This window comes from Strigops habroptila, chromosome 8 (genome assembly GCF_004027225.2).
Source record: "Strigops habroptila isolate Jane chromosome 8, bStrHab1.2.pri, whole genome shotgun sequence".
Lineage (NCBI taxonomy): Eukaryota > Metazoa > Chordata > Aves > Psittaciformes > Psittacidae > Strigops > Strigops habroptila.
This window is the reverse complement of record NC_044284.2, coordinates 25553084-25567334: the sequence shown is the minus strand read 5'-3', so window position 1 is coordinate 25567334 and position 14251 is coordinate 25553084. Positions and strand designations below refer to the sequence as shown.

The following is a 14251-nucleotide window of genomic DNA, read 5'->3' as shown; positions in this document are numbered from 1 at the left end:
GTTTTATGAAAATGTAAATTTCACTTTTGCATGAGTGGGGAAATCATCATCACCACAGTTCAGTTGCTAAGACGTGTTTTATGTGTTAGTGTTCTGTTAAATGTTAATACAAGGCTTTCCTGCAGGGAGCTGATGTGCCGAGTGACTTTTGGAGAAGACCAGATTGTCAAGAGGTGGTGTAAGATGTGCCTACCCCTAGAGCTGGGATCAGGAGACACTGAGATTCAGATCTGTACTGCAGAGGATTTATCTGTTTTCTCTTGGTTCTGGATTGTAGTCATTTCGTACTAGGGCTTCTTTCAGCAGTGACAGCTACCCATACTGTTCTGATTCAGCTGCTGTAGCCAGGAGTAAAACAAATCCTTTGTTTATTTTCCCACCTACTCTGAAGGGGAAGTAAGGAAATGAGCAGCCTTGTTTGTACCTGCAGGCTTGAGCCTGAGGTTAGTGCAGCCTGTGGAGTTGGGGGAAGGAGGGAGGGGGTCTCTCAGGGGATGGTTTTGGAAATGATGTAGACCCATGGGCATATGTAAACATGACTTTTACAGAGTTTGACCATTTGAGTTCCTACACTGACCAGGTGCTTTGTCCTCAAACTTTTCTCGCTCACTTTATGAAATCAGGCAGTATTTGTAGGTTGTTTTCCAGATGTCCATTCACTTGATTTCATCATGACTTCATGTAATAAAAGGGGGCTATTTCTGGCCCTTGGTGTAGCCAACAATGACTGAGGGAACTCTGTTGTTCTTTTTGGTCATATGCATTATGTTTGGTTTGTATTTTGGACACTACTTAACCAGATCTAGCTCATTGGTACAGATGGATTGTCTGTAGTAAAATAGATGGGGGTGGGGTACGGGAGACAGTGATGAAATGGGGGTTTGGGGAAGAGAGTCTTGTAATTCATGAATGTAAAAGCTGGGTGTGATGACATGTCCAAGGCCAGCTGTCAAATGTGTGCATTTTCTTTCTTTAAAGAGTATCTGTTGCTGCTCTGGCCAGAGCTTTGCTAGATACCTTCCACAAAGATAGCTTGCTTTATACTGTGATGGTAAAAGAAGTGACCATATCCTTGGAAGTGTTATGCGTTCACTGTCTCTGCTCCATCAGGAGCTAGTGTGAATCAAGATGCAACTATTGTTCTGTGTGTAGGTCACTGAGAAGCAAAAAAACCTTCACTGTGTAGTATGCCTCCTGGGAGGGATCTGTATCTCCAACTACCAATATGCTCTTCTGGGGTTTTTTTGTCTGTTGAGCAGGCAAATGAAAGGCAAGGTGTATCTGAAGCGTGCTGGTGCACTATTGAATAGACAGCAGAACTGAGCCACCTGTATTGACTTTACTCCTGGGTTCCTAAGGAATATGTTGTATTTGCTATTCTATTCCCTAGTCATTAGTGAATCTGGATTTATCAATTGTTACATTTAATATTATATACTCTGTATTTAGTGATCCACTGGTTTATTTAGTTACCTTTTGAATTTCTTTTCTTTCCTTGATGAGTGTTACATGTCTAGCTGCACAACAGGGATAATGGTATTTCCTGTTTCATAGTTTTATGGTCCTTAATTTGTAAAAGGTTGAGTTTCATTTGAATGTGTCATTTTAGTGATAGAGTATAAAAAGCTCTCTGACAATAGATGGATAGGAGTGAGGAAAGGAGCCCTGCAGAGAGGGGAAACCCTGTTAATGCAACTTTTTTTTTCTTCTGGTGCTTTTCTCTAATTTCTGCTGGTTTTCACTCTGCCTCCCTTTTGTGGTCAGGAGTGACTTGACAATAGTGTGGGGAGAAAGTCCTGGAATAGAAAGCCTTCTGCAGTAAAGTTTGGTGTGATTTCCATAGGTACTAAATAACCTGTTGACATCTGCTTGTAAACTAGAACAAAATGATGTAAATTCTCCTTGTGTTGCTTGTTACAGATGCTGAGGTGCGGTGCTCAGGGTTAGTGCAGAAATTTATTTGCAGAGAGGATTTTTTTTTTTTTTTTTTTTTACTTTTATATTTCCTATAAAAAACACACATTGCATTTGGCTCATAATTTCAGTTTATTATCAAAATGCTTTGATCAGATGACAAACTCAGAAAGCTATAAGGAACATAGGTTTTTAAATACACCTATTGTAGCAGTCATCTGAGGTATCTGGTACTTATTTTTGGAGATCTGTTTGCTTTGATATACAAAGCAGTAAGTTCCTTTGCAATCTGCATGAGAATGTTTAATACATATCACTGCAGATTTAAAGCCTTTTACCTTCTTACTTAAAGCTCCTTTTGATTCTTGCAATCAGCTGTGCAGCTTCACTGATGTGAGGACTGACATTGTTCAGAACATGTACAAATTATGTGCAGGATCAGACCCTAAACACTGAGAAAGTCAGCCTGAACACTTGAATATTGGTGTACTCCATTGGAGAACTCAGTTTTATGGACTTATTGCCTGATACCATGCTTTACTCAAATTTCCCAGTTCTACGCAGCCACTGATAAAATATATTACAATGCTTCAAGTCAAAAGTGTAACTCAGATTGAAATATAAAAACTATGATTTATACATTACTAGAAACTTTAAAAAAGACCAACTTCAGAGAAAGCAAGAAAAAGCTTAGAAAACTGTGAAAGGGTCTTTGATCACAATCTTACAGATTATATGTTCAATAATTAATAAATTACCTACAGTTACCTACAATTACCTGCAGTTTGGCTGGAAAGCAGTAACTAATCTGTTGCAAATAGTGACTTCAGGTAGTACACACTGAAATAATTAGAGTTACTTAACGTAAGTACAGCAGGTCTTTGGACTCCTCTTGTATAAATGGTTTCAAGTAAAAATGATAACATTTGGTAGAATAGATGTCACAGCAGGGGGTACAAAGTCTGACACTTAGGATATAAACTGTTACCTCATTATCATGTTTTGATGTCTAAAACTGTTACATAATATTTCCTTCCTCCGCTGGATCAGAAATACGCATTCACCAACCTTTGGGAGGTAACGTGTTACACTTTGACATTTTAAAAGAAAGCTAAAAAGCCATTGGTCAGTGGGGACCAGGTTTAACTACAAGTGAATAGTACTGTACGCTGTCCAGTGACTTAGATTCTACATGGTTCAGTGTTAGGAAAGGCAGCCTGTCAGCTAGAGCAGCTAATTGCTGCATTGGCATTAGTCCTTTATTTGATGTTTTGGGGTGTGATTTTGTTGGTTTACCTGTTCACTAAGAATTACAGTGAGTACTTTAGCATATTCTGCTCAGTTTTCTTCAACTTCTCAAAATAAGTTCAAAATTTCTCTTCTGTAAAGCTTCTCAAGATGAAAGGTTTACATTTCTGTCACCAAACACGGCACTTTTTAGCAGGATCCATGTAGTTTCTGTTGGTGCATGAAAAGGCTTCAGAAAACTCTGGAGAGTTCTGCAATGATCCTATGACCCTTTAAAACAAAACAACATCATCTTGTAACTGTCGCTTACCTTTGTTCAAAACAAACAAGCCACATTTGGTAACTTCTTTTTTTTGTGCGTCGCCTCAGAATACTGTGGGAAATGCCTGCATTTCTGACCTCTGACTATTGCTTCTATTTCACCTCAAGCAGTGCCTGTATTTTCTCTTTTCAGTTTGTATGGTCCCTCTTGAATCCCCCCAAAGAACAGAACCTGTCCTTTCTTCATTACTGTCTCTCACAGAAATTCTCTTTATTTCACTTGGAACAGGTTTATTGCTGCTTGTTGGTTTACACTGAGAATTTTTTCACCTATGTTTTGCTGACAAGTTGCTTAGTAAAGGGAAAGCAAGACCCGTGAGGTTAGAGGACTGCAGTGGAACTTCTCAGTAAATGTTCCTTTCCATTTTTACACCAATTAACTGAGATCATATTGCTTCTGTGAGCATTCTTCACAATTGTTCCAGTGAATGAGTTTCCTGGAAAAAAGACTCATACGAAGAACAGCTTTCAAGTGAATATGAGGACATTCTAGTTAAAGCAGTTTTAAAATGTGTAATTGTGAGCATATGTCGATGTATCTGCTAAGAGTTGCTCATTCCTTCAGAAATGGAAATACAGCATGCACATACAGTCATGCCTTTCAGTCAAATAGCAGCACTTCATTGCTCTTAAGGACCGGAACTGCTAAAATGGGATTTTGCCAGAAAAAGCAAAAAGTATTTTGGGTTTAATAAAATTCAGAGTTGTTAATAACGAATGGATAAGCCAGTGGTGGGATAAGAATCCTGCTTCATTTACTAATAGCCCTAGAACTACCGGGATTTGGTACATCAGAGGAGCTTGACCTGTATCTGTTATGGTACTTGCTCTGTCTTAATTTTGCATGTTAACACTCAGATACAGATTCTCTTTCACCCGTCTTTGACGATTACTCAATATAAGGCATCTTTCTGTTAACTTCTTATTTATCCAGTGGACAAGAGATTCTGCCTGTCCAGTATGCAGAGTTGTTAGCCCATAAACTAAATTTGTACTGTGTAATTAACCATGTTTATGAAGAGCTGCCTGTAAGGAGAAATAGCCTGCAGTCAGTGTAGCAGGTGTTAAATGACAAAAAACCCACTCCAACCCCCCAAATAATAAAAAACGCACATTGGGAGCTATTGTGTCATTTAAATTGTATGTCATCAGGCAGTAATTTTGTATGTATGTCTCATACTGAAATGCTTTCTATTTTAGAGCTTTTAAGGAGGCCTCACCTGAAAATTACTTCACGTTCTAAAAATGTTGGTACAGTTTCTCATTAATACTTGTGTAATTCCATATGAAGTTTGTAGCCTTTCATACTGATGTAAACAACACAATACATGATGTAATATATCCAAGATACACACAAATACAGTTACACAAAGATGCTGAACTAGTGAACTTCAAAGGGCTTGTGACTTGTACAAATGAGAAGCACAAAGAGGAGGCATGGTTCTGAGCAACTTCCGTAGAGCCTCATCAGCATTACGACCCAAGGTGCTGAGGGTGGGACTTGAGGCATAAACTGCCTCTGGGAGGGATCTAGAGATAGTACGAAAACCACCCACAGTGAAATCCAAGTCAAGTAGCAATTGAAGGAACAGTCACTGCTTTCACCAAATATTTGACTATGTGGGATAAACAAAATAATTCTGAAAAGCCTTTGAAGGAAAGATACGGGAATTAATGTACTGACTGGTACCAGGAGAGAAATTGGCTATTGTGTACAGGCATGCTGGAGATGACGCAGCCTTCCAAAGCAAACAGATGCTGTGATGGCTACATTATCACTTGATCTCATTTGACCAAACCAATTTACTAGAGCAAACCTTTTTTTTTCAGTTACACTACTGATGAATAGGTTGCTCTGACTTCAGTTAAAAAGCAAAGGTCCTAGTCTGGCTCAAAGACTTCCACCCTGATCAGCCAACGTCTCTGCATGACTCTACTGAACTTAAGCCCACCTCTCCTCGGGAAAGCTGGCTGAGTACACAAGGCAGGAAATACAAATCTGCTTACTGCATCACAGCATCAGTCTTGTGACTGATTGAGGGGCAGTGATCTTCCACCTAAACCCCACTTCTGTTCCTCTTGCAAGGTAGAGCAAATGGTGACCTTGTGTAACATCTTTGACACCACGGAGCCCCAGGCCTGGGCTGCAGCAGGTATTCTGAGAAACGCTGTCAATGTAATGGCAAAGACAGGCCAGTCCGCTGCGTTGGAACAGAAGAATGTCCTTCTAGCTCTAGATGACAAAGGCCATTAACAGAAGGTCATTTTCTCTCATGTTAGTGTTGCTGTTTAAAAGAAGATGAATTTTTTTTCTGTACTTGAAAAAGCAAAATCCTTGCATTCCACAGATTAACTTGAGACTTTTCCTGTGACTTTATTGGAGGATGGAAGTTCATCCATCAGATGGCACAGTCTGTCTGTCTTTCTCTTAACCATCTCCAGTGTCTGTATATGTGTGCATGCCTAAATCTACCCTGGTAAGTGCAACCTAGCTTTTTGTGTAGAGTTCTTTAAATTCTATAGCTAAAAGTTGTGTTGCACCTGGGAAGTGCACTGAAGATTATTATACATGCTGACCTGAATTTGCCTGGGCTGTGCACGTCAGTTTTGATGGAATTCACAGCATATTCTGGTCTGTATGTTCCACACCATACCTAAACACGTAACAAAGAAAAGCATTTGTTAGCTGTAAGATTGTCCAGGAAGAGACCTGCTCTCATTCTGTGGCTGAACTAATTTATTTAGGGACAACAAGAATTACCTAACAATACTTTATTTTCACTACTTTGTAGTGAACGCTGCCCAGCTTAGCAACTCTGCCAGCTCTTAGTAAAACTGTGGTCAGCCTACTCTTTCCGACTTACTGTTAAACTGTAATTTCAAGTGATTTTCAAAGCCTTCAGTCAAGAAGTATAGAATACCTGTGCGAAGTTCAGGAAAAACAGCTGCTTATTGTTCATTTCAAGACCAGGAAGAAGCTTTTCTTTTCCATGCTTTTTCAGAAAGTTTTCGTAGGCCTGTAGAATGAATTGAGTAGAAATGTTACAACTTCCAGCACAGACAATCAAAATGAAATGATGACAAGGAGGAACATTCTTTGACAAAATTGATCATGGAATACCTTGGCCATCCATGTCCTCACGTTCCACCTTTAAGCAGTAGATGACGGGGACATTTCTTAGTACTGTGTACTTAGTACTCAGCCTGACTGAATCAAGGAATCTTTCTCATTGGATGTGCCTTACAGTACTGTTCTACAGCAGGTTTAGTGAAGCTGCCTGAATTGTACTGGAATAAATGGTAAGAGAAACAGGCCTAAAGGCGGCAATTTATTGTAGCAAAAAGAAGCCAAGGCTAATGGAATAACTTCAGTAAGATGTACTGAAATCTGGGTATTCCGGGTACACTTGGAATAACAAGATTTTTGCATAATTACCCATCCTTTTACAGGGGATGAAATTAAGAATGCAAAGGAGGACATTTGTGTTCTGAAATACAGTAGCTACTGACAGTTCATGTTACTTTTCAGTGAGCTTTATAAAAATTAATGTATTAAATTCCACTGGACTGTTACATATTTATCTAGCAAATCCTTTCACAGGGTTAATGAATGACTGCGTAAAGCAAGGTGGTTCTGTCTTTAAAAAGTAGAATATATTCTGTAACAGAAATGATTGTGATTCTCTGATGTCTGCTCAGGGGTGGGTAGCAAGCTGACATCAGCTGACATCAGTGCTAAACCAGCCTCCCAACTGCTGGGGTTCCAAACTGCCAGTAAAAAGACTCACCAGCAGCTGCTTTGTCTCCTGTGGGTTCTGTGGGTCAGGCATTGCTACCAGTTACCCTCTGTATGTACCTCCACATGGAAATGCATGCTGCTGTGCTGCTTTCTAAGGCACAGTCCCAAAATGAGCCTATCTGTGGCGTCTCACATGATTTTGGGATACCCTGTGTGTTTATCCCTGGCTGAGTGACTCGGCTGGGCAGCCCAGCCTGCCTCTGCTCAGGGAGGCACAAATGATCTCCAAGACAATCAAGGTGGGATTCATTCCTCCCCTACTTGTTCATCTTTCTCTCTTCCCCTTCTTCTTTCCATTAGACCTGAGAGATGTGGAGTAAAAAGTTGCAGCTGTGGCAAACAATTATTCTTGTCTCTGATTCTACAGAGCACCTGTATTTGCTGCCTGTTTACAGTTTGTTTTTCTTCCAAATGTTTATCACATAAATATATTTCTTTTTTTTTCTTATTTCCCCCCCCCAACTATTGGGTTAGAGTCTAAAATACCACATTTATGATAAGACTTGCTTTCCTTGTACACAATGTGGAGTACTAGGATTCAATATTACTAGCACAAAACTGATTCTGCAGGGAGAAGACATGAATTTTATCAATATCTAATGTTGTATTATGAAAAGTAGATTTTTTCCACTGTAATTTTATTTTGTTCTTCAGCAAATTGGAGAAGACTTTAAAAGCTTTCCTTAGTAAGAACAATTGCTTTCATGTTTCTCATGAAGCCCATGTGCCAAACAGTGTGTTGTTAGTATATCATTACTGATAGAAAGATGCTAGCAAACTGGAGAAATGTTATGACTAAAATCAGTGCTAACCTATCACACGAGGCAAGCCAATCAACTGCACAAGTGCAAGTTGAGGAACAAGTGGTTAACTGGTCTACTGAAAAGGCTCAGAAGTTTTAGTGGATAACACGCTGAACAAGAGCCAGCAGTGCCACAGTATCACAAAAAAGGCAAGTGGGATGTATAAACAGGAGTGTCTTATGAAGTAATCCTTGTATGCTGTTTGGCACTGGCCAGGTCTCAGCTGGAGCCCGCTGTCCAGTTTTGGGCACTGCACTTTTAAGAAAGATGTGGACCAACTGGAGAGAGGCCAGAAGAAAGCAGCAAGAACGAGCAGAGGTCTAGCAAACATGACCTATGAGGAAAGATTGAAGGAATTGGGTTTGTTTAGTCTAAAGAAGAGAAATCTGGGTTTTCAAGTATGTGACAGTCTTCAAATATGACAAAGGTCACAGAAAAGAAAGGAGCAGATTGCTCTGTCTCCACTGTTGAAAGACACGATGGCACTCGAGTGAGAGGAGGTAGCAGAACTGCTCATACGGTATGTCTGAATGATACAGAAATGGTTGATTCTACCTGCTAGGAGGTGGGGGTGGGTTGACTAGATGGCCTCTCAGGATTCCTTTTGGACCTTTTTTTAATATTCATATGATGTAATAAGTTATGAATATCTAATTCTTTTTTTGTAATACTTCTGACCTAGTTTTTCTCTGGCTACTCTCATTCCTGTCAAAAAGAGTGTCCCCTTTTGTGGGTTTGTACTGTTTGGTTTTTTTAAATGCCTAAGTGTTCCAGTAATTGAAGATAAGGCTAATCTAATATGCCCTACTGACACCTCTTTTAGGCTTCCAAATCGTTCTTCAGACTCTTACTAATAATTGTATTTGCCCTCAAATGTGTATATTTCTAGTAAATTAAGTGTTGCTGATGGCATTGTTTGCAGAAGCTGTGATGGTAACTTTGAGAAGTGTGAGTTTGCCCGTGCATCCTAGCAGGCACTCTGTTGAGGAATGACAGCACTCTGGTTGTCAAGTGTTGAATATTTTTGCCTTAGAACAAGGTATTCAGGGAAGGAGAGGGAGGATCATGTTGTTAAAGCCTGCAACCACCAGGTTTGCAGGTAACAGGAAAAGTTCATGGAGAAGCTGACTTGCTTCTTGCCTCCCAACCCACAGTCACAAACAAAAGACCCCTGCTGCTTTTGCTTTCACTCTTAAAGCTGGCCACTCTAAGGAGCTGAGTATTTCAGCAGGAGAATGAAAGGAAAGGCAAAAAGCATGCGAGCTGCCACAGAGGGCTTAGCACAAGGACTCCAGATGTCACTGGCGTCTTTGGATACCTGTACAGGGGACCAAAGTCACTTGTACAGGATGATATTTTGAACAGTTTTTGAACAGTGAATAGTGTTTCATGTAGGCGGAGACTGTTCATGGATCAGGAGAAAGTAATTCCCTCTCCTTTGTGGCATAAAAAAGCTGGTGAAGACAGATAGCCGGAGGCAGATAGCTGCTCAGTATCATCAGAGTAGTTAGGTGATGGTCCAAGTGTGATTCATTAAATGTTTTCATGCTACATATTTGTTATTCACAAAAGGAAAAAACAGAAGTCAGCTGAAAAAGACAGCATTAGGAACAGGTAGCATGTATCCTGAAATAATTAACAGGAGGAAAGCAATACAATAGCTGGTCAATAGTTTTAAAGCATGCCTCAATGACGCAGTAGGTATGGTCCTGTCCCTAATACAAAAATAATGTTTGTTCTTCAAAGGCTCTGCAATTAATTTTCTTAATCTGTGATGGTTTCAGCTAAAATTAGAAAAAGGGGTACTTCTTACCTTATATGCTTGTCTAATACCGCCATTATCAGCAATGTTTTCTCCTAGTGTGTTGATTCCACTCAGCTGTAAAACAGAAAGAAAAAGTACAGATTTCTGAAAAGAAGAGCTTATCCAGGACCTGCAATGCCAAACTTTGTGGGTTGGGGTTTTGGTTTGGGTTTTTTTTGGGTTTTGTTTTGTTGGAGTTTTTCTTCCCCCACTTTTTAAAGGCAAGAATTCACATAAAATTTGAAGTTTTAGCAGAAAATTATGTGAACATCTCTGAAGAGTCTTTGCCTCTCTTGTCTCAAAACCTGTGTGGATGCCATTGTTCTCCCTTATCCTCCTCCTTCCCCTCCAGGCAATTTTCAAGGCTCTCCTATCCCTTTTACCCAGATTTTCTGATGCTTAGTCATAGTTCATTCATTCTTCCTCTTTTTATCATATCTTTAACTCTTAGTTTCTTAGAGGAAGTGGACAGAATCTGTCTGTATAGTCTACATATTAAAATCCAAATTCTGAATAGATGATCAGTTAGCAGCTGTCAGCAAATCTGCTAGAAAGTATTTTTCTGTGCATTAGGCAAGTTGGGTAGCAAGATACATAGAAGGTATCTATTTAGCTGGTATAGTATTCTTAAGTCAGTAAAGTGTCAGCAAAGTATCACTAAAGATGATGATGCTTGGGTAATGGAGAATCTGCAATTTAAATTTCTTAAAAAGCTATATTTTTAACCTTTAGCCCAAGATACTGGGCTACAATATTCAAAGCTGCAAAACCTGGAATTGTCATTAGATTGAACTCAGATTGTGGAAAAAATGGCAGAAAAGTATGTTCCTGTATTCTTTTCTAGTTTTACTGGCTTCTCTATGAGTCTCAACAGTTTAACACACAGATTGGGAAAAACCTCAGGGCTGGAAGTTTTATCTTTACTCTGTATGACAGAATATATTGTCAGCCTCTAAAAACCCAGACAGCAGTAGTAAGAGAAATAGCTTCTTGCGTCTTCTCTTTTACCACTTAACTGTAGGAGGTCCCATCCAAGAGAAATTTTGTTCCTTACAGAAGAACAGCTGGTGGCACAGTTGAGTGCTTCATGTGGCATTATCCACTGATGTCCAAAATAAACAAGGTGGATGTTAAAGGTAGTAAGTAGTCTTCCACAGTGTAACACAACTGAGGGCTCCTGTCATAAACTGCTTTCCTTCCTTTACTGAGCAGCAGTGATCCAGGGGCTGACACTCGCTATGCGGAAGATGTAGGGCTGTGAACTAAGTACTGAACTGGTGCAGGATGTACCTTGGCTGCCAGTGATGGCAGCGCAGCTAGTAATATTGGTACAAGTCTGCTCTCTGTAGCTCTGAAGTTGGTGTACTCCCAGCCCGGGACAGTAAAATCTCTATGGGAGCAGGGTGGGAGCACTGTGAAGATGATTAAACTGTCTGTAGATGATGAAAGAGACAATGCAAGTGCATTAGCAGGGCATATGGTCACCCCTGAAATGAGATGCTGTGAAGTGCTGTGTTAACGGACGCAGGGCTGACTCCTTCCAGCAGCAGTTTTGCAGCTTGCGTTTCCTAGGAAAGGACCAGTCTCCTGTTCAGTATGTGTAATTGTATCGCTATCACCTGCTTCAGTGCGTTAGAGGAATATTGATCTCATTGGGACACAGAACAGACTGATCCTGCTAACTGTTGTCATGAAATTCAGGCTTCCAGGCATACACTGAATGCCTGCTGATGTTAACTGTGTGGAGTGCTATGAATGCGGTCACATTTAGACTGCCTGCCTCTCCTAAACCTGCAGACCACCTCTTCCTCTCCTACCATACCCTGATTCTTCTCAGACCTTTTAGCTCTGTAGTACAGATTTTTCTCTGGGGGAAAGAGCAGGAAACTTTTGAGTGAAGGAAAGCAGCAAGCAGGGTTTGTTGTGTTGAGGATATATATTATTTGTGCATCAAGCTTTGTGGAAATCCAGTTCAAACTTCCCCCTCCTCCCCATTCCTTTGTGGAATTAGAAAAGAGCGTAAGAGCATTTGAGGGCTCAGAAAGGCTTCTAGGCAAAGGCTTCTAGGACTGCTACTCGTTTGTAACGTGAGTCCTGCCTCTTTGAAAACAGCCAGGGTATGTGTGGCATTTTTACCACTACCTTTAATTTTAACAATCTGTTTTGCTCCCCCCTCCCCCTTTTTCTTTTCTTTTTTTATTTGTTTGGTGTCCCTTTTCTTTTGGTGTAGGGGTGACAGTATTGGCCATAAGCTAAGACAGCATTCATGTAAATAAGGGTTCGCATGTTTAGGACATAAGATTTCATGCTTCCTTCTTAAAAATAACTTTGGTAGTTACAAGTATGACGTACATTCTGTCCACCTGCTAGGTCCCATGAGAAGTTTCCATACTGGTACACCATACACTGGGATAGCTCCTTAAAATTGCGTGCTGATTCTTCAGTCCACCAGTCTACAAGGTCTCCATTCTCATTAAAATTTCTGCCTGTAATAGTATGTTAACAGAATTATGTATACAGGAAAAGAGGGGTTTGATCCAATAAGAAGGGTAGCAAGTAAACAGATGGTAGGGGGTTTTTTGGGTGGTTTTTGTTTTTGTTTGTTTGTTTGGTTGGGGTTTTTCTTTGCTGAGAGGGTTGTATTTCAGTAGAGGAGAAAAAAAACCAAATTCAGATGGAATCAGCAGATGCGATTAAGGCTCTCTTAGGAAGCCTGGTATGGTTCTCACCTGTCGTTCAATGCTGGATTGACCGTTGTGCAGGCCTAGAAATGAACGATGTGGCTGGGCAGCAGGTGTTTTGGCTAGACCCTTGAGTTGATGCCTGTACCAGCATAGTGGTGCACCCTGTCCACAATTATTTGTGGTTTGTGATGGTTTTTGATATAGCTTTTGGGAAAAGCAAGCGACCAGCAACTATATTAAAAGCCCTTGTGTGCCACAGGCCCACATCCTGAGCTGTTGCTGAAGCCCAGCAGCTATAGAGTGTCTGCAGGATTCTTTGAATTGTGCTTTTGGGGAATCATCATGGGGAACAATACTGTAAAGCCTCAGAAATCCAGATTTGGTCTTACATATGGAAAGTTCATCTTTATCTGATCTCTGGAATGATTAAGCACTAATGCATGTAAAATGTTGTAAGTTTTGTAATTAGAAACCCAGTGCCTTACCATTGTCATCAAAACCATGTGTGATTTCATGACCGATGACCATGCCTATGCCACCATAATTCAGAGATCGGGGCTGGGATGCACTGAAGAAAGGGGGTTGCAAAATGCCAGCTGGGAAGACTGCAAAAGAACCCACAACACAATTAAGGCCCTGCCGTGTTATCCTGTGTGTGCACTGTGAACAGACTGTTTTTATGGGTTTCAACCAAAGTCATGGTCTTCCCTGAGATTTAACAGCAGCAGTAAGTGAACTGACACAGGGTAATGGCTGTGGGGTAGCAGGCACAGCTCAGCGGGACCACTCCCCTCTTCAGACACTTGCAAGATCATGATCTGCTTTTACTTTGTTAAGTAAAAAACGTTATTTTGAAAAAAAGCAGTTTACTTTTCCAATTTACAGCACTTACCATCTCAGAGTCCTTCATCATTACTAAATAAATTTCACAACATCGTGAAAAGTGGGAGAGTGTTCCCCTAGAAGAATAAATTACTTGATAATTGTCCCCGTACGAATCAACCTCAGAGAGAGGACTTTATTCTTCCACTGGAAATATCAGTAACTCCCACTAGAATCAATAAAAATAGGCCAAGTTGGCAATGAAAGAACTGGAACAAAGCAGTTCTTTTCACCCACTTGTGTGCTCATTTTTCTACGCTTTTAAGAAACAAATTAGTAACAGAAATCATCTTGCAGTTGTGGTCTTTTTATAAATGAAGAATTGCATAAATTACTCAGTTACACTTTGTATCTCATGCAGGCCTCTTCAGCCTGTTGCAGCAATATAAAGTATTAATTCTCACTCTGAATGAGATATATGTAACTCTACAAAACTTGAACAAAAACAAGTAATTGGATGAGTTTGCACACACAAAAAGAAAGAAAACAGATACTTCCTGCATTTCAGCATAAATCCAGTAGAGTTCTAGTACTTTCTTTCAAGAGGAGAAAGAAGCATGGGAAAATCTAAATAATAAACAAGTTAGAAAAAAAGCATCTTTCTGCTGTCCTGTGCAAACTGCTGCCTACAGTCACAGTAATTCTGTCACATCGTTAGCTTGACATGGAATTAAATATCCAAATGTTTGGATGTTGTTATCAGGAAGCACTGGCAGCAAAGACAAGAGTGTAAATACTGTACTGTGTGGTGGGCTATTTTGCTGACTGTCAAAACAGGGCAATACCTGGAGTGCCC

The 14251-nt window shown here is 40.2% G+C and overlaps 1 protein-coding gene across 3 annotated transcripts in view; it reads right to left on the bottom strand.

The window, feature by feature from the left end:
* Positions 1–2027: 2027 nt before the first annotated feature.
* The window catches only part of MME (membrane metalloendopeptidase), a 45985-nt gene continuing 33761 nt past the window's right edge, over positions 2028–14251 (bottom strand). For all 3 annotated transcript variants that reach the window (XM_030495222.1, XM_030495224.1, XM_030495225.1), the window contains 6 exons: positions 13059–13178; positions 12242–12375; positions 9899–9964; positions 6405–6500; positions 6061–6137; positions 2028–3432 (listed from right to left, as the gene is read on the bottom strand). In XM_030495222.1, coding sequence (XP_030351082.1) covers positions 3333–3432; positions 6061–6137; positions 6405–6500; positions 9899–9964; positions 12242–12375; positions 13059–13178 — 593 coding nt within the window. In that variant the 3' untranslated portion in view covers positions 2028–3332. The remainder of the gene's footprint in view (positions 3433–6060; positions 6138–6404; positions 6501–9898; positions 9965–12241; positions 12376–13058; positions 13179–14251) is intronic.